Here is a 20467-nt window from a genome sequence, read left to right on the forward strand (position 1 = left end):
TAGATAGATGGATAGATAGATGGATAGATAGATGGATAGATATATGGATAGATAGATGGATAGATTGATGGATAGATAGACGGATAGGGTAAGGGGGGGGGCTATTTTCGGGATGGGTTAATCTGGTAATTCTCTATCTACCTTCATAAAATGACCTTTATCTCCATGTTCCTTTCAAATGACAGAAAAAAAACATAAAAGCAAATTTGTTTGTTGTAAAATTACCTACAAAAAAGTATAAAATGAAATTTTTGTGAGATGAATTTTAAGGGTACTAAATAATTAAATCCCCTTTTTGGTTGATTTGCCCCAATGTGCATTGGATTGAATATCTTGTATTTTGGATGTTTTTAGCATTTGTTGACATACTTTCTCTAATGTATCAAGTGAGCTTTATGGCATTTTTGACATTTTGTTGCCTACTACTGCAAGAAAAAATTGAGGATACCTGCGCCAAAAGCACCCTTACAAATGATGACTTGAAAGATGTAATCAACTTTACAAAGAATGTAAATTCAGCACTAGACATTTTCTCCCCAATGCTTTTCTTTATGCTGCAAATTTCCTTGATTTTTGGAATTTATCTGATTGTAGTGAGTAAAGAGGCTTTTCCCTACTATGCTGTTTGTTTTATCTCTCTAAATATGATCATAATCTACAACTTTTTGAACAATATTGAGGAGTGTTATAGCTCAGCTGGTCAACTGGCATGTAAGGCAAGAGAACAAGCAGCATTATGTACATCAATCTCAGAAATGGTAAGAATCCAAGCTGCTGTCACAGAATTGGAGTTTTGTTTCCCATTCAGTGCCATGGGTTACTTTACAATTGAAAAGAGTACACTCACATCTTTGGCTGCTAACACCCTTACCTACATAATTGTCCTTGTTCAATTTGACTGGAAGTAAGTCTGATAATAAACTGATGCAAAATTTCTTCATATTGATTTATATTATTTGGTAAACATTATTTCTGATAAACTCAAAATTTAAATATTTCTTTAAATATTTTCTAAATACTGAAATGTGAAATAAATCTTAATGTTGTTTTTAATTGATTTGTACATTTACATGCAGACAAGTTAGATTTTGTCAGGACTAAAATGTTTTTGACTAGCAAATAAAAGTTTGGGGTTTGGGTTTAATTTTTTTCGGTCGAATTAAAGTGTACACTAAAATCATTCTATAATATGGGTCAGAACGTTTGTCTGTTTTTAACAGTTCCTTTTCATTAATTTAGTCATATTTGAACTGTCCTATCGATTCAAACTTTGCAAAGCAGTATCATAGTTTTGGACTGAATTGGCTGCAAATTTGTGGGTGCAGAATTCTCCAAAGATGTGATTATTGAGAATTATCTTAAAATCATCATTCTTTGTTGTTAACTTTGTAATAAAGGAGATGCTTATATTTCTGTGTTTCTTTTATAAATAATTAAAATTAATTTTCATGGAAGCAGTTTCATATGCTTTGCTTTTTTTAAAGTTATAAGTTGACAGGATAAAGTTTGTAATATTCTTTAAGTATAAAAATATGTAGGACGACATTTAACCTACATTTCTAAAGGTTTCCTAATAAAAGAGCTAATGCCAGCTGTTACAGGAATCAATATATGAATTTTAAAATCGATAAGACGATTCTTTTGTGCTTAGATCAATGTGCACTGTAGACTACCTACGACTGTGGCGTTGTCGGGAAGGTGATAGGTTAGGATCTCGGCCCGATACCGCGTCATAGCTAAGACGTTAAAAATGTATCCTATTGCTGCTATGTCAGGTCTCGACATAAATTGTTAGAGTAGAGGGAATGCCTTAGCCCAAAGCAGGCGCAATTCATTACCATGCACAATTAAGACTTCTAGACAAAGGTCGTGTAATCAAAGAATTGGTTGTCTTTTAAGTGTTACCTTACTTAATACCCATTGCGATTGGGCGCATTATACTGCAATTCCAATGCAGAGTATGTTCATGGAAAGGATTTGTACACAAAGCGTCACCGAGCCCTCAGGAGGTCATCACCCATTAAAGACAGACGTAAAGCATTGCTTTCAAAAATATTTTTTTTTGTAGCGAAGTTACTCTTTAATTCACCTTGTCTGTCAGTCCGTCCGTCCGTAACGCTATGGGCGAAATGGGATTTACTCAGCTCCTATAAATGATAAAATGCTGAAACTTTTTGACAACATTCCCATCATTAAGGAGCACAATTAACTAAGAAACATCAATGGCGGTCAGACTGCTTTTTAGCATGTGTTAGGCTTTTTTTAAGATATAAATATATTTATATGGAGGAGGAATTACAAATTAATAATTTTAAAATCAACAGAAATACATTTTTTATATATATATATAATATAATATATGATATCTATTTACAATTACATTTAACACTACACACCCTCCCTCAATGTTATCAAGACACTTTTTATATGACACAAAACTAATAAAAATTAGATATTAAGTTAGTCATTTATTTTAAAACATAGGTTAACAATTTAAAAAACTTATCTTAATATTCAAACAAATGTTTATTCTTCAACAATTTTGTAAAAAATACATTTCCAAACTGAAGAAGGGAACTCATTGCTTTAACAAATTTAAAGTTTGTTTTAAGTTTGAATTGTTTATGAAAGTCTTTTCTAAAACCTGTTTTAGTGTCAGAACTAAATATCTTGATCTCATTCAGGGAGGGTGTGACTACAACAGCCCTGTGTTGTAGCAGTTTCTATAGTTATTAGTTAAATTGGTGTCACATCATAACAGAAGGCCAATTCAGCCATGAAATCTACTGTGATGCTTGTGTAGCTAACTAATATAGAAACCACTGCTGTAATACAGGATAATCTAATAACAAAATAAGGTTTTTAATCATTGTGATTTGGGCTGATTTAAATATCTAACATAGGTAGATACCTTCTTTAAATTAAGAAATTAGAATTAATTTAGAAGCAAAGATATAGATTCTTAAAATTTATCAACAATTCATTATTCAAGCATCTAGTATATCTAAAAACATCTTGAAAACCTTAAAATTTATTTATCATGAAATGTCAAAAAAATACTTTTTTTTAGTTTTTATCCTTGTGGAATCTTTAACTGTTCACCTTAAAAAAATATGTCTAAGAATCTGTATCTATGTTCATGTAATCTTAATTTGTTTACAATCAAGGATTTTTTAAAAACTAAATAGCTAAATAATATTTGATAGGATGTCAGTATTATGAAATAAATTATATAAAATTAAATGAAAACCTCTAGCTGCCTATTTGAATCATAAAAGCAATACAAAATATGAAGAACAAATAAAAAAAAATATAAAATGAAAACAAGTATATCCATGAGTAGTGCAGCAGTTGCAAGTTTTATTATCAGAATAAGAAATGTGAATGTTTATCTAGAGTAACAGACAAAAGGTTGACAATTTTTGGGGATATTAATGAAAAGTCAAGTATCAAACAGTTTTCTTAATAACCCTTTAGTGGCGGACAGACAGACGCACGGACAAAATCTAGCTGTAGAAAAGCTGCACTAATAAAAAAAGCTTTAAGTTTAGTTTGTGCCTAATTTACCATTTTATGCTGAAGATAATTTTTTGTGGAAAAGGTGCAACAGAGCTTTTTAAAAATTTAAAACAAACTCGAATATGTGGTGCTCTGTTCTTCTATTCAGTTTACTATTGTGCCTTTTTATGCTATGTTTCACAGTTTATGCTTTAGAAAAATGTAATCATTATGAGATAAACTATTTCTACAGGGTATGTTACTTCTTACTAAAAGCTCATAAATTATGAAATATAAATTAAATGTTAAGAACTGTGTGCAGTTAAACTTGTGTATGTAACTTGCCTTTTAAATATATTTTGGCAGGCAATGTATCTAAATTGTCTTAATCATCTAATTAATATTTCACAAAAACAAGGACAAAATTCTCCCAACATGGGATAGTATAAAAATAATGGTTTCTAAAGTTATTTTGTTGTAGTATGACAGAACAGTATCAGATACTTCTACTGTCACAATACTCTCAAAATTATTTCTAGAACCACCAAATAATGGAAAGCTTTGATTTTTAATAAATCATTAAAAATAAAGGCTTGTTTCACATCAAATAAAGTTTTTATCAGCCAACTATGAATCACCAAGTTAAATAATCAACTTTTTTTCTGCTTCAAATAAAGCCAGTACTTAAATATTTGGAAAAAATTGGAAGAAGAATTCCTAAATCAAATCTACTTTTTTGTTCTTTTGCCAATAAATTTAAGCTGAACATTTAGAATTTCTAGCTGTTGTATGAAGAGAAAATAATTGATTATCAGAAACAAAAATCTTTTAAAAGAATAATCAACCATTCAATTTTAAAGAACATTTACTTCTTGTAAAAAATATCATTTGTATTTTTTTATAATTTTTTTCTCTCAAAATTTTTCTAAATTTATTAGATGATTATTCTTTTAAAGCTTGCAAAATAAACTTTTAAAATAAATTATATATAAAACATCCAAAACACCAAATCTAAGATGGTTCCTGAGGTTAAAGAGACATTGTTATCACTGATATTCTTAGACAGAATATATGTGATACAATTATTTCAAAGGACTCTGGAAACCATCTCTCTAAATTAATATGTATTATCATATACATTTTTCTAGTATTTTCTATTACTGATACAGAAAAGGACACACATTAGAAGTCCATAGATAACCTTATAAGGTAAAATTACAATAGAATTCCAATCCTTGTAGAAAACCATTTGTCATACTGTTTTTATAGTGTTACACCCTTATTAAAACTTATTTTACAGTTTTCACACTTTTTCTTATAAAAGAGCATATTTTAAGGCTAAAAAGTATAGTTTTTTAAAATATATTTTTCATCCCAATACAAATTTTTGCTCCCATTATAAATTTCCTTTTTCTGAGCATAATTGAAATGTAAAATAATTTAATCCTAGTTACCAAATCAACATAAAAGGCGGCTTAAATAATTGGGGTAAGGCGTGGGGAAAATAAAAGATTTAAAATTAGAAACAGCTGTTCTGAATTTTGTGTTTAATAATGAAACAGTTTGAAGTTCTTTACGAAAAATAATCTAAATGTTCTGATTTTAACTCTTTTAAGTCCCTTATCAAGATATGTTAAAAAGACAAAGTACATTTTTTCTTGACTTTAAATAAAATAATTTTAAAACATCACAATAATCAAACATGATCGTTTTATAAATGAGCTGGATTTGTAAAAATTGAATAAATTTTTTCAAAAATTAAAATTTCCATAAAAAAGGGTATTTGTAATGTATTAATCATAAAATAAAAATTTAAAAATATTGATAAATTCTTTTTTTAAAAACTACTTAAAGCCAACTACTGCATATTTTAATTTCTAAAAGTTGTCAAACAGATGTTTAAAAAAAAAAAGGAGTATACATTTTATAATACTTTTGAAGCATACTGTAACACTGTAATTTTCTATTATACTTTATAAGGAAAACATAAAACTTCATAGGGTTTTAATAAACCTAAAAATTTGACATTTTTAAATATTGAAAAAGAGAGGGGTAGGTTTCTGGTAGAATCCGTAAAGATGAAAAGAACCATAGACCAATTTTTTTTTAAAGTTAACATAAATTTTTATCGTTCTACTACTGTTTTTTACTTATAACACATAACCTTTACGGATTTTACCAGATACCTAGCCCTCTAATTTTCCAAAAAAATGTTTTTGGTCTATTTTGTCCCTATAAAATAATAACATTTGAAATATATAGAATTTATCAACAGTTTCTCCAGTAAAATGTCTTTTTTTTCAACAACTTTATGTGATTAATCTAAAAGTCATTGCAATTTTTACAGTATTTTTGTTATACTTTTGAATATAATTGTGCCTTTAACTAGTATTACACATGACTTTAAAAAGCTTTATCTAAAAAATTGCATTCATGATTTATCAATTCATTTATTAAACTCTTACTTCTTTTTGAGAAGTTGAAAATGTTTTTTTTTTCATATATATACTAGGATTGTTTTAACATTGTCTAAATAACTTTTCTAGGGTATCTTTTCTAAATATCCTTCTTGCTAGAATCTTTTCTAGATATCTTTACTAGATACCTATCTAGAATTTTTAGTCTTAAAATGAAAAAAATTCATATTCTTTTTCACAAAATATGAACTCTTTTAATGATTTGGTTCTCTATAAAATGATTGATTTATATTCAAGCCAAGTCTTGACATTTAATATATTTGAACCAACATGAAGCTTCCCTCAAAAAGAATTTGGCTATGCCATTCCTGAGATCTTAATGGACAAGTCTCATTGTCTGAATGTCCAACACAACATCAACAACAATAATGATAAATCTACACAAAAAAGTAGTTTTTTTGTTTTGTTTTTTGTCACAGTGAATTAAGATTATTTAGTGACCCTTGCCTGTAAAGGGGGGGTTAAATTATAAGTCTGAGATTCTGTAGGGCGGGGGGTCAATGAGGGGGTTGTGCTGGTTGTCCGCAGGTGCTGTGGATGTGGGGGGAGGACTACTGGGGGTCTGTACTGGACTCATGAAAGAATGACCTGAAATATATGAAACAATTAATATTCTGCCATTTGAGTAAAACACTAGAGGGGGAAAAGGTTAAAACTGTATGTCCCCATCCCAAGGAACTTGTGTCGACTCTCAATTGGGTCTTCGAAAATCAACCATTAGTGACGGGAATATTTACACAGCCAAGGAGCAGAACAATTTGCTAGCTGACAAAAAAAGGTCTTTGGAAAAGGGGGCAGGTAGTTATCTGTATATACAACATCTATAGAAGGTAAATTTGAATTAAAACTCCCTCCAAAAATTGTTGCAAGTTAGTAAAAAAAAGGATCATGGAAAGAAAACGAAGTAGCGGGTTTCGACGTATTTTCACATTAGCTTTTCTCCTATTTCTAGCCCCTTCCGGGGGCTCTAGCTCTGCGGGGCAATCATGAACATTTACTTAACCTAACCTTACCTAAAATAACCTATCAAAAGCTAGTGTGAAAATACGACGAATTCCGCTGTTCTGGTTTTTAATGAAACGTACAAAAACAAGGATGACAACATCCATAAAAGCGAAGCTCTGAAATGGAAGGACAAACGAACATTAACACTTGTAGATTGTCAGAACTGAATTAGTAGAATATTAATGCATCAGTACAAACAATATTTTAAGAAAATTTGTTGCAAAACTGCATAAATAGATGATACTGTTTAAGGACATACTTACATTTTTGGGACTTGTTTATAGAGATGCTTCGCTTATAACATTGTACCTTGTTGTAATAAGAATCAGTTTTCAAAAAATCAGAAGAATCGGATAATTTTAACATACAAAAATTTGTTGTCAAAAAAGTTAAAAATCGACATGTTTAAAATGAATGTACGGACATTCTGGTATTGTTTATAGAGTTGCGACGCTTTCTTAATTGTACCTAACTACTATAGTAATCATCATGCAAAGTTTGGAATCGATAGGACAATTCTAACCTGTTTAAATTAACGAAAAGAGCTAACCCTCTGTGACGGACGGACGTACGGACGGACCGACCTTTATTATAGAAAAGCTTCGCTTTTAAAAAGATAAATTATTATAAAGTTGCATTTCTTCATTTTTTATGTTATTGGGGGGAAGCAAGGATTGTAATTTACCTACTAATATTAGTAATCATCAGGGGTAAAAAAAGTAATGTAGATTACTTACTAGTTTGTGGTAATACTGGTGTCTGTAGGGTGGCGGGTGTTGACGTTATCGTTACGATAGCGGATGTGAGTGTAGTCGGCGTCATTACAACCGCAGTACCGTTATCTCCGCCCCCTAAAACAGAAGAAAAGTTTTCTTTATTCTTATTTAAAAGTAACCGGATGTCTAGTCTCTATGTTCTAAGTCTAAGATCTCACTAACTGCTAGACCGACATAATTATCTTTTACAGAGAACCTTTCAAAAATTACCTATATTTTCTAAAACAAAAATGGGAGGTGAAGGGTTGATTTATCATATTCGCTGGCTTAAAAATTTTGGTACTTTTTAATATTTTGCTCGGTTTGTTCAGGAAGAGTCCAAACTTGTCAACCAATAATTTCATTCTATAAAAGGGGTAATTAAGTTTATCATTCTTGGGGATGTATATAAGTTTATCGTTAATTGTTTTATCCCTGAAGATCCCTGTATATATTTTATTAACACGAGCTGAACACACGGACAAAAAGACATCCAACAGTTTTAAAAATAAAAAAGAAGCTGTTTATAGTGCCTATAAAAAATGACGTCATACTTGACTACTTGGTCAATTAAAATGTATACTGGCCTGTCATTGGTTATTTAGTAGGTGTATTGGCCTATAATTGGTCATTTGTATTGTAAGATGTCATTTTTTATAGGTACTATAAATAGCTTCTGAAAAATATCTCTAGTAAGTGTAGCACCTTCGTCATGCCCATTCTCGAGGCCGAGGGCTGTGGTAGAATTGGCCATCATGTGATCAACTCCCGCCGTTTTTAACGATGTCGGCGGTTTCGCCGCAATATTTGGCGGATTTTGTGGAATGTTGTATTGTTGAATTTTGTTGGAGTTGTGCGACGCGGCAGTCGCGTCGGAAATGTTAACGGTTACGGCGGTTGAGCCACCGCCGGCGGCGGTTGTGTTTATCGGTGGCGGGATGTGAAAGCCGCCGGCACCTGCACGGTTCGAGTACATCATCAGCTGGTCTTTACCGCCGTTGTTATGGTCATCGTCTAAAATAGAAATAAAAGATTATAGATAATCTATCAATCTATTTTCCGTGAAGCTTTTCTGTATTATGGCCGAGACGTCTGTACGTACGAAACGGAAAGCTTTCATTATTAGCATGATGATTCCTATAACAGTTAGGCATAGTTTGGAAAGCTCAACAATTATATTTACATTACCAGAAAGTCAAAAAGTCCAAACATAAATATTTTTTTTTTACATGATATGACTATCCAATGCACTTATTTTTTGTAATATTGATATCTAAGACAATTATGCATTAAAGCATTAGAAAATGGAAGGAAGTCTTAAAATGAAAGTATGTTCATGATATATCTACATATCTATCTTTCTACCCACCAACAAATCGATCTATCTATCTATGTATCTACCTATTGGTCTGATATCATTCAGATTTAACTCTATACTCTTCGTATTCTGAGGACCATTATTTTCCTAAAAAATAAAAATAATAATAAATAGCCCCTAGCCTCTAGGGGCATCGCCCTTTAAGAAACGTTTTGGTTTATAATTGGGATAATAAATCTATAGAAAACATTCAAATCCTAGGTAAAAACATACTCTTAAAAGAATGCCATCATTTTATTAAAGTTTGGCAGAAAACAATTTATTTTGTTATCAAAATGGTTTAAAAACGTCATATACCTTTATATAAGGAATAGAAGCTTTCGCAATATTCCGTAGTGTTGTGAGCAAGCTTCCAGTCAAATGCGCTTATTAAGTCTTACTGTTCTTAATGTTTAACAAACGCATAGTATAATTGAACACATATCTAAAAACAGTTTGACCTAATAAGCGCATTTGACTGGAATCTTACTCACAACTTTACTGAATTTTCCCTTTATCGTACTTTTTAAATCATTGCAGAAATGAATTAATTTATTTTAATTTCATTTATTTCATTACTTATCGAAATCATTTTTTTTTAGAATTGTTTTTCAATTACTGTTCAGCTTAAATCAAAACAAGAATGACAACATCAGTATGATGCTCTAGATAGTGAATATAAAAAAAATGACGTCATACAATACAAATGACCAACAAAACACAGACTAAATTACTAATGGCAGGCCATAATACATTTTTATTTACCAATGGAAGGCCAGTATGACGTCAATTTATAGGTACTATGAAAAGCTTCCATCAGAATGAGTAAGGATTTTTGGCTGTTATAATATCAACATATGACTTTAGTAATTGGAATAGCAGTATATCGATAATGTGTCAGTTATAACCACTTTTATTCAATGTCATATAGTCACATTATTTGTTACATAAAGTAACTAAAAAGTAGCTAAAATAAACAGCATGTCGATGTCAGTTATGGTAACTTTTATTAACTCTTTTTCAGTGGTTTCCTTTCCCACTTCTCCTCTCATCCTTCCTTTTAGACGTATTTTTATGACGTCACACATGATACTTTTCTGCGCTTCTTATATAAGAACCAATCTTTAGAAAGAAAAAAATATAAAAGTCCAAAATTACCGCATGGGACTGCTGTTGCTTCTGCTCCTGTTTGGGTGGGCAGCAGGGGAAACAGTTGGTCTGCATCATCTCCACGGAGCCGGGGGAGGCGGGCCGCGAGCCAGCTGACCCCTGGCGCTTGTTGGCGGTCAGGTTCACACCGTTGAACGGTAGGTCCATATCCACAAATTCGCGGTCCTAAAAAGAATGATGAAATAAAAAGATAGATAGATAAATAGGTAACCACCTCTTAAATAATTCACATAGTTAAAATTTCAAAAAATTTTACACTCCCCTTAAATGGAGTTCGAAGTCCTAGATAGATAGATGGGTAAAGTCATAATTGAAAAGATTTATAGATAGATAGAATCATAATAGATAAATAGAGAAAAAGGATAGATTAATAGAACTATAAATTGATAGATAAGTAATCATAATTATACAAATTTAAAGATTGATAAAATCATAAATAGTGAAGTTAAACCTTTGATATATAAATGAAAATAGAGATAGATAGCTGATTTAATAATCAATAACCATTGATATGAATATCAGTATTCATTATAATGTCAGCTTGTTATTGATGAGCAAATTAAAAATATAAGTTTAAATTTTTCTTCTTTTTTGACAATACCTGCCAAAAGTGACCACTGTTTATTGACCCATACACAAACACACACACACACACACACACAAACAGAAAGCACAAATTATCTTTTATTGTTTTCCTTGATTAAACCATTATTCTCGACTCTACGGTCTAGTTCTAACGTTGTTTAGAAACAGAAGTTTGACAGAAGACTATCATGCTAATCCAAGTTGTATTTCTACTGTCATACTGCTCTTTATTGTAACTATGGAACCAAACTATACTATCATCTTTCATGGATCTAAAGGGATAAGACAATGGCCAATAAATTGATGTTCATCCCCAATGATGATACATAAAATTACCCTCTATATAGATTATGATTAGTGGTGGAAACGTTTGGAAAATCAACTAAATGAGCCAACAAATTCAAAATTAAATCAATGTTCCCAAGGTTGTTAAGCCAACGAATAAGAAAACGTTATTATAAAACTTTGGGGACTATTGTAATAAACAGCCCGATCTCCCCTCCCTTACTGATACTATTATCTTTACAAGTGGTTCCTACGGAGTATTAATAAAATAGTATTACACCACATTACTAGTCTAGCTCAAACTGTAATTTATTGTTACCTATCATTACTTATAACTTATACTTTAAGTCAAAGTTGTTTTGTTTTATCTACTAAAATTATCTTTTTATCTGTCTATTTTCATTAAATTTTTATGTTTATCTATCTATTGGGTTATCAAAAATTCAACTTTGAAGTGAATCAATATTTGTTAGAAACGGTGAACATGAAGTATTTAAAAGTTTTATCAATTTTGATTACCCTACATATGTAGCTTTATCTAATATAAATAGATATACTTTATATAAACATTAGTTTGTCTGTTTATCTGTGTGTCTACCTAGATACCTGTCTATTTAATTAAGGACGTATGTGTCTGTCTCTCTTTGTGTCTACCTAGATACCTGTCTGTTTAATCAAGGATGTATGTGTCTGTTTATCTGTGTGTCTACCTAGGTACCTGTCTATTTAATTAAGGATGTATGTGTCTGTCTCTCTCTGTGTCTACCTAGATACCTGTCTATTCAATTAAGGATGTATGTGTCTGTTTATCTGTGTGTCTACCTAGATACCTGTCTATTTAATTAAGGATGTATGTGTCTGTCTCTCTCTGTGTCTACCTAGATACCTGTCTATTCAATTAAGGATGTATGTGTCTGTTTATCTGTGTGTCTACCTAGATACCTGTCTATTTAATTAAGGATGTATGTGTCTGTCTATCTGTGTGTCTACCTAGATACCTGTCTATTTAATTAAGGATGTATGTGTCTGTCCTTCTGTGTGTCTACCTAGATACCTGTCTATTTAATTAAGGATGTATGTGTCTGTCTATCTGTGTGTCTACCTAGATACCTGTCTATTTAATTAAGGATGTATGTGTCTGTCTATCTGTGTGTCTACCTAGATACCTGTCTATTCAATTAAGGATGTATGTGTCTGTCCTTCTGTGTGTCTACCTAGATACCTGTCTATTTAATTAAGGATGTATGTGTCTGTCCTTCTCTGTGTGTCTACCTAGATACCTGTCTATTTAATTAAGGATGTATGTGTCTGTCTATCTGTGTGTCTACCTAGATACCTGTCTATTCAATTAAGGATGTATGTGTCTGTCCTTCTGTGTGTCTACCTAGATACCTGTCTATTTAATTAAGGATGTATGTGTCTGTCCTTCTCTGTGTCTACCTAGATACCTGTCTATTTAATTAAGGATGTATGTGTCTGTCTATCTGTGTGTCTACCTAGATACCTGTCTATTCAATTAAGGATGTATGTGTCTGTCCTTCTCTGTGTCTACCTAGATACCTGTCTATTTAATTAAGGATGTATGTGTCTGTCTATCTGTGTGTCTACCTAGATACCTGTCTATTTAATTAAGGATGTATGTGTCTGTCCTTCTGTGTGTCTACCTAGATACCTGTCTATTCAATTAAGGATGTATGTGTCTGTCCTTCTCTGTGTCTACCTAGATACCTGTCTATTTAATCAAGGATGTATGTGTCTGTCTATCTGTGTGTCTACCTAGATACCTGTCTATTTAATTAAGGATGTATGTGTCTGTCTATCTGTGTGTCTACCTAGATACCTGTCTATTCAATTAAGGATGTATGTGTCTGTCCTTCTCTGTGTCTACCTAGATACCTGTCTATTTAATCAAGGATGTATGTGTCTGTCTATCTGTGTGTCTACCTAGATACCTGTCTATTTAATTAAGGATGTATGTGTCTGTTTATCTGTGTGTCTACCTAGATACCTGTCTATTTAATTAAGGATATATGTGTCAGTTTATCTGTGTGTCTACCTAGATACCTGTCTATTTAATTAAGGATGTATGTGTCTGTTTATCTGTGTGTCTACCTAGATACCTGTCTATTTAATTAAGGATGTATGTGTCTGTCTCTCTGTGTGTCTACCTAGATACCTGTCTATTTAATTAAGGATGTATGTGTCTGTTTATCTGTGTGTCTACCTAGATACCTGTCTATTTAATTAAGGATGTATGTGTCTGTTTACCTGTGTGTCTACCTAGATACCTGTCTATTTAGTTAAGGATGTATGTGTCTGTCTCTCTGTGTGTCTACCTAGGTACCTGTCTATTTAATTAAGGATGTATGTGTCTGTTTATCTGTGTGTCTACCTAGATACCTGTCTATTTAATTAAGGATGTATGTGTCTGTCTCTCTGTGTGTCTACCTAGATACCTGTCTATTTAATTAAGGATGTATGTGTCTGTTTATCTGTGTGTCTACCTAGATACCTGTCTATTTAATTAAGGATGTATGTGTCTGTCTCTCTGTGTGTCTACCTAGATACCTGTCTATTTAATTAAGGATGTATGTGTCTGTTTATCTGTGTGTCTACCTAGGTACCTGTCTATTTAATTAATGATGTATGTGTCTGTCTCTCTGTGTGTCTACCTAGATACCTGTCTATTTAATTAAGGATGTATGTGTCTGTTTATCTGTGTGTCTACCTAGATACCTGTCTATTTAATTAAGGATGTATGTGTCTGTCTATCTGTGTGTCTACCTAGATACCTGTCTATTTAATTAAGGATGTATGTGTCTGTCTCTCTCTGTGTCTACCTAGATACCTGTCTATTTAATTAAGGATATATGTGTCTGTCTCTCTGTGTGTCTACCTAGATACCTGTCTATTTAATTAAGGATGTATGTGTCTGTTTATCTGTGTGTCTACCTAGATACCTGTCTATTTAATTAATGATGTATGTGTCTGTTTATCTGTGTGTCTACCTAGATACCTGTCTATTTAATTAAGGATATATGTGTCAGTTTATCTGTGTGTCTACCTAGATACCTGTCTATTTAATTAAGGATGTATGTGTCTGTCTATCTGTGTGTCTACCTAGATACCTGTCTATTTAATTAAGGATGTATGTGTCAGTTTATCTGTGTGTCTACCTAGATACCTGTCTATTTAATTAAGGATATATGTGTCAGTTTATCTGTGTGTCTACCTAGATACCTGTCTATTTAATTAAGGATGTATGTGTCAGTTTATCTGTGTGTCTACCTAGATACCTGTCTATTTAATTAAGGATGTATGTGTCTGTCTCTCTGTGTGTCTACCTAGGTACCTGTCTATTTAATTAAGGATGTATGTGTTTGTTTATCTGTGTGTCTACCTAGATACCTGTCTATTTAATTAAGGATGTATGTGTCTGTCTATCTGTGTGTCTACCTAGATACCTGTCTATTTAATTAAGGATGTATGTGTCTGTTTACCTGTGTGTCTACCTAGATACCTGTCTATTTAGTTAAGTATGTATGTGTCTGTCTCTCTGTTTCTACTAAAGGATCTCCTTTACAGTGCAGTGGGAGGATTTATGACTATCTATAGTGATGATACCCCCATCATCCAAAGAGAAATCGTCCACAGAAAAATTCAACATCCCCCCCCCCCCCAAAAAAAAAAGCGTTTGTTTTTAAATTTATTACTATTTTTATCTAAAAAATCATTAATTCGTGTTAGTTTGAATTTAGCAAAACATTTGATATTATAAGTAATTTGTGATTAAATAATGTTTGGTCAATTTTATGTCAACCATGACCGCTTTTATTTAGAGTTGTATAGACGACACATTATATAATATTTCTGCTATGCCCTAGCCCCTACAGGGCTACCCAGTATCCATTATTACCTAACCTAACCCGACAAACTGTATTTCTTACCGTATTTGTCTCTGGACATCTAAGCAGAAAATCGGCCGCTCGAAAATAGCCCTAACCCTACGGAGCTTTCTAGTACCAAATATAACCTAACCTAACAAAACTTACCGTAGTTTTCTCCAGACATCTGAGCAGATGATGGTGCTGCAACTCGAAAATATTCTCGTTTCTGTCGTCATTGATATCCAAGCCGGCCTCCTGAAAAAATATACAGTTAAGATATCATAAATGGCTATATTTAGTGATTTTTAAGTTCTATAAGCAGCGCAGTAATAACAAGCTAATTTTAAGTTTGATGAATAATAAACTGTTATACATTTTAAAATGTTAATTCCTAGGGTAATTAGGTAAAATGTTATGAGCTAAGCACCTCTAATAAGCATGTATTAGGACAAGTGTCAATATATTTACATCGAATTTTTGCTCATACTTATTTGTATTCAATTCTAAAATGTAAAAAATTATGTTCTTAATAAGACTCATGTATTTGCGCAATTTTGCGACATATTTAAATTCTATATGTTTATAAATCAAATACATCTTTTTTAAAGCTATCAGTCTTTGGAACCCCTTATTTTAGAAATAACTCTCACATAGACGTCCAAGGGTTGGAGTAAAGGGGTGTTTACCGCCCCCCCCCCTAAATCCCTCATTTAACCCACTCAAAATTAAAAAGCTTGGACGTCAGGGTAAAGGTGTGTTTACTACCCCCATCAAACTTTAAAACCCATCATTTCAAATTCCTTCCAACAACGTCCCCCCCAATTTTTTTTTAGAACATTAGATTATTTCCCTAATTTCTTTATAACCTCGCATTTTAACCCCCCCCCCCCCCCCCCCCAACTCAAAAAAATATTCTTGGGCGTCGGTGTAAAGGGTTGTTTACCCCCCTCAAACTTTTAAACCCATCATTTTTCAACCACCCCCCCCCCCCCCCTCCAGCCGAAAAATTCTTATTAAAATACATTAGATAAACCGCCCCCCCCCCCCAACCTTTAGAACTTTCATTTTCAGAGAGAGATGTGACAATGGGCTGTTTATAAAACTAGTCCCCAAATTTTTACAATAACCTATTTGTTATTCGTTGGTTTATAACAACTTACTTTATCGGCCATTGTATTATCTCTTTAGATCCCTGCCTTATTTACACCCCTCAAAATGAAAAGCTTTGACGTTCCTGAATACTCTCAGATCAATGATTGATCTTAATTGAAAGAGGAAATGGAAAAAGTGATAAATTTTCATACTCAATAAATCTTCCAAAAAAAACCTGGCTGTTCGTAAAACCATAATTTCACAGTAGTGTAACAGAACAGTATCGGACATATTAAGGATGTAATTCTTCTGTTATACTATGGTAATTAACCGTTATTGAACCCGCTTTCTCTATGAAAAGTGCAAAAAAAGAAGTTGTGACTGAAATTTAAGTTGAGATAGAGTCAATGTCATTTTCATTTCTGGTTCACTAAACACCTGGACTATCTATCTATCCATCTAACTTTTTATCTAGATATCGATCTATCTAGCAATCCATCCTTTCATATATCTACCATTTATCTGTTCACCCATCTATCTATCTATCTATCTACCTGTCTTTCTGTTATTCCATCTATCCATCGATCTATCCATCGATCTATCTATCTATCCACCTATCTTTCCTTGAATTTATCTACCTATCTATCCATATATCTTACCCAACCAAACTCTATATATCCACTCATCGATCCATTTATCCACCTATCTATCTATCTAAGTCACCTGAGCTGCCATTCTGGCCTCTGCCGCTCGTTTCTTTGCCACAAAAGCGGCTCCGCTCGTAGCCTTGGCGATCTGGATTCTAGCCAATCGTGCTTTCTGAAATATAAACATTTTATTATTTTTTGGGATAAAACGAAGCTTTTTTACATTAGAAGTTGGTTCGTTTGTTCGTAAAGGTTAGCTAACATAGAATAACATAGAATAACTAGAATTAAAAATGTTGTATAATGATTCTTGCAACAATTAGGTATATTTTTATCAATGTAGCATTTTGGTAATGGTCCGTACTGTTGAGAAAATGGTTATTATTGGGATGATTAGGCATACAATTTTGAGATAGATGTATATTGTATAGCATTAGCGAGAGAGAGAGAGAGAGAGAGAGAGAGAGAGAGAGAGAGAGAGAGAGAGAGAGAAACAATAATTTTTTGAGGTGGAGGATTTTCGATTTAAAAAGAAATTTTTTTAAAAAATTTCGGGATGGGGTGATTTTTTGGGGGCCCTAACCTCTAGAGGAGGGTGGATTATTTAGAAATTCCGAGATCTTTAGCTTCAGACAAAATAAAACTTATTACTTCATATCACATGATATACTATTTTATTAATTTGACATTGAATTGCTTTACAATATTATGGACATAATTATCCTTGGTAGGTGCATGCAGTAATTGAAATTCACATCGTGTTTTCTGTAATTTGTTTTATACTAACTTTTATCTATTTATAGATATAAGTATAAATAGATATGTAGATAGATAAATAGACAGAAAGATGGATAGAAAAATAGACATGAAAGATATATAGATTGACAAATCACCCAAATGCAGAGGCGAATTATATTATCCACACCTCTCCGCAAGAATCCGCAAAGTGTGGCGATAAAATTAAGGTCTATATTTCATGTTTTCATTTACAGTTAAATCCTTCTTTCCCCTTCTTCAGAGATATTTAAGTTTAAAAAAAAAATTAAAATCCTTATCATTAAAATTACAACAACGACTTTTAATTTTCAGGGTTAATATATTGCCTATCAAAAATATATTATATTGAAATACGATTATTGACAATTAATTAGATGAACTTTTGAAATGAAATAAATTATACACTTATTTTTAATATCCCTGAAAATTTTACCTTACTCAATTTGAAATTTATATCCGTCTGCTAAAATGTTCACAACATTCACATAAATAACTCCCAGTGGTAAAAAAAAATAATATTAATTTGTTGTAATTTATAACAGATTTTTAATGTAATAGCGTACGTATTTGATTTTATAAGATATAATTATATATATATAATGTGTTATTAGGCAGTAAGCATTGGATTTTATTTATTACAGCCATAGCAGTGCCGCATTTTTTTGCGGTAACCAAGATGAAATTTAAATTATCTCCCGCAAACATGTATTCAATTTGCAAATGAAACAAGGATGACAACATCCATAAAGGCGAAGCATTGAAATGGTAGGACAACCGGACATTAACATTTGTATAGTGTCAGAACTGAATGATCAGAATATAAATGTATAAGAGTCAAACCAAAATTGAAAGTAAATTTATTGAAAAACGGCTGGATACAGGATAATGTTTATGAACATATACTTAAATTTTTAGGACTTGATTATAGAGTTGCTTCGCTTATAACATTATACTTTGTTATCCCAGGAATTAATATACCAAAAATCAGATCAATCGGATGATTAGATCACATTAAAATTTGTTGTTAAAAAAGTAAAGAAATCGACATGTTTCAAATGGACGTACTGACATTCTGGTAATGATTATAGAGTTGCTACGCTTTCTAAATCGTACCTAACTACTAAAGGAATCACCATGCAAAGTTTGAAATCGATAGGACAATTCTAACATGCCTAAATTAACGAAAAAAGCTATCCGTTACGGACGGACGGACCGACCCTAATTATAAAAAAGCTTCGCTTTTAAAAATAGGGCCCAGATGCAGTAGTCAGAAAGGATAGTTTGAATTTTCTAGGTTAAATGTTAAAATTTTTATAAATGGGGGGGGGGGAAGTTCTAACACTTCTACGTTGTTACTTTATGGATGGTATGAACTAACTTGAAGAAAATCTTGAAATCAGGCTCCATGTTCAGTTACTGCAGGCCTCCAGGTGGATCCTGGACAGTAAAAAACTGAAAATTTTTACTATTTAAGTTAGAACAAACCTTATTTTAAAACCTGCTACTTTTTAGCTAGTATTACCTGATAAGCTTAAGATCTCGGTAACCACTGAACCAATCTTATTTATCTCTTCAGGGTATAAACCTAGTCCTGTGGTGGTTTTAGGCTATTTTCTTGGGGCGTGGGACACCCCCAACCCCCTCCCCCCCCCAAAAAATAAAAAAATACCCCCTAATTTTTTTTTGAAGATGCAGAGCCAGGGCCTCAATTTTTTTTTTGATGATGCTAATGATGATGAAGATCTATCCCATGTACTACATTTTTTTTATTACTTCTTGGGGCAAAGCCCCTAGAGGCTAGGGGCGAAGCTGCTAGTAACTTAACCTGGAGGCCTGCAGTACCTGAAGATTGAGCCTGATTTCAAAATTTTCTTAAAATTAGTTCATACCATCCATAAAGTAGCAACTTTTGTTAAATAAGTTTTGTTCTGACTTCAAAAGTAAAACTTTTCAGTTTTTAACTGTCCAGGATCCACCTGGAGCCCTGCAGTACTTGAAACTGGAGCCTGTTTTAATTTTTTTTTAAATCAGTTCATACTACCCATAAAATAAGTTAAATAAGTTTTTTTCTATCTTGAATTTTTTTTACCTGTCTAAAATCCACCTGGAGGCTAGCAGTATCTCAACCTGGAGGCCAAATAAATTATATTTTTTAAAAATTAGGAAAACTACATCCCAAAAGGAAACTTTTTTTGTAAAATAATCTATCCTCTCCCTCTAAAGACAAAGCCTATAATCACTGTTTACACAAAAGTGTCAGAACTCCCCCCCCCCTCTTAACACTAATTGAAAGGCCATAATTTATTGAATTAAAATGTGATTATCTTATTATATAAAGTAGTAAGCTTTTTTGTCTGTAGCAAAGGATCTTGCTAATCGCTGACCCGATATGGTTCTCCTTTACACTGAAGCTTCCTATAGGTCCTGAGGTGGATTTAGGCTATTCTATTTGATAGATAAAGTCTGGGTATGGTGTTAGGCTATTTTTCTGCCTTTATTTATCCTTTAGAATAGAGCCTCTAGATGCTGAGGGCGCAGCCGCTTGTATATATCAAAGAGCGAAGCTTTTTTATCATTATTAAAACGAGTTTTTCTATAATTAGGGTTGGTCAGTCTGTTCGTCCGGAATGTATAGCTCATTTCGTAAACTATGGCATGTTAGAGTTGTCCTATCAATTTGAAACTTCATATGGTGATTCCTTTCATAGTAAGGTACAATTTAGAAAGCGTAGCAACATTATATTCAATACCAGAATTTCCGTATGTCTATTTTAAACATGTCGTTTTTTTACTTTTTTAACAACAAATTTGTATGTGATGTTATTATCTGATTTTTGGAATACTGATTCCTAGGACAACAAAGTACAATTTCATAAGTGAAGCATCTCTATAATCACCTCCTAAAAATGTAGGTATGTTCTTAAACATTATC

General features: G+C 32.3%; 1 protein-coding gene across 1 annotated transcript in view; it reads right to left on the reverse strand.

Annotated features, from left to right (window-relative positions):
- Positions 1-5402: 5402 nt before the first annotated feature.
- Positions 5403-20467, reverse strand: part of Shal (Potassium voltage-gated channel protein Shal) — a 159420-nt gene continuing 144355 nt past the window's right edge. Inside the window, exons 14-20 of the mRNA XM_080147307.1 lie at positions 16835-16930; positions 15185-15274; positions 10251-10427; positions 9137-9200; positions 8441-8749; positions 7718-7831; positions 5403-6563 (exon numbers count right to left, since the gene is read on the reverse strand). Coding sequence (XP_080003433.1) covers positions 6442-6563; positions 7718-7831; positions 8441-8749; positions 9137-9200; positions 10251-10427; positions 15185-15274; positions 16835-16930 — 972 coding nt within the window. The 3' untranslated portion in view covers positions 5403-6441. The remainder of the gene's footprint in view (positions 6564-7717; positions 7832-8440; positions 8750-9136; positions 9201-10250; positions 10428-15184; positions 15275-16834; positions 16931-20467) is intronic.

Source organism: Acartia tonsa, chromosome 14 (assembly GCF_053477335.1).
Source record: "Acartia tonsa isolate MP-2025a chromosome 14, ASM5347733v1, whole genome shotgun sequence".
Taxonomy (NCBI): domain Eukaryota; kingdom Metazoa; phylum Arthropoda; class Copepoda; order Calanoida; family Acartiidae; genus Acartia; species Acartia tonsa.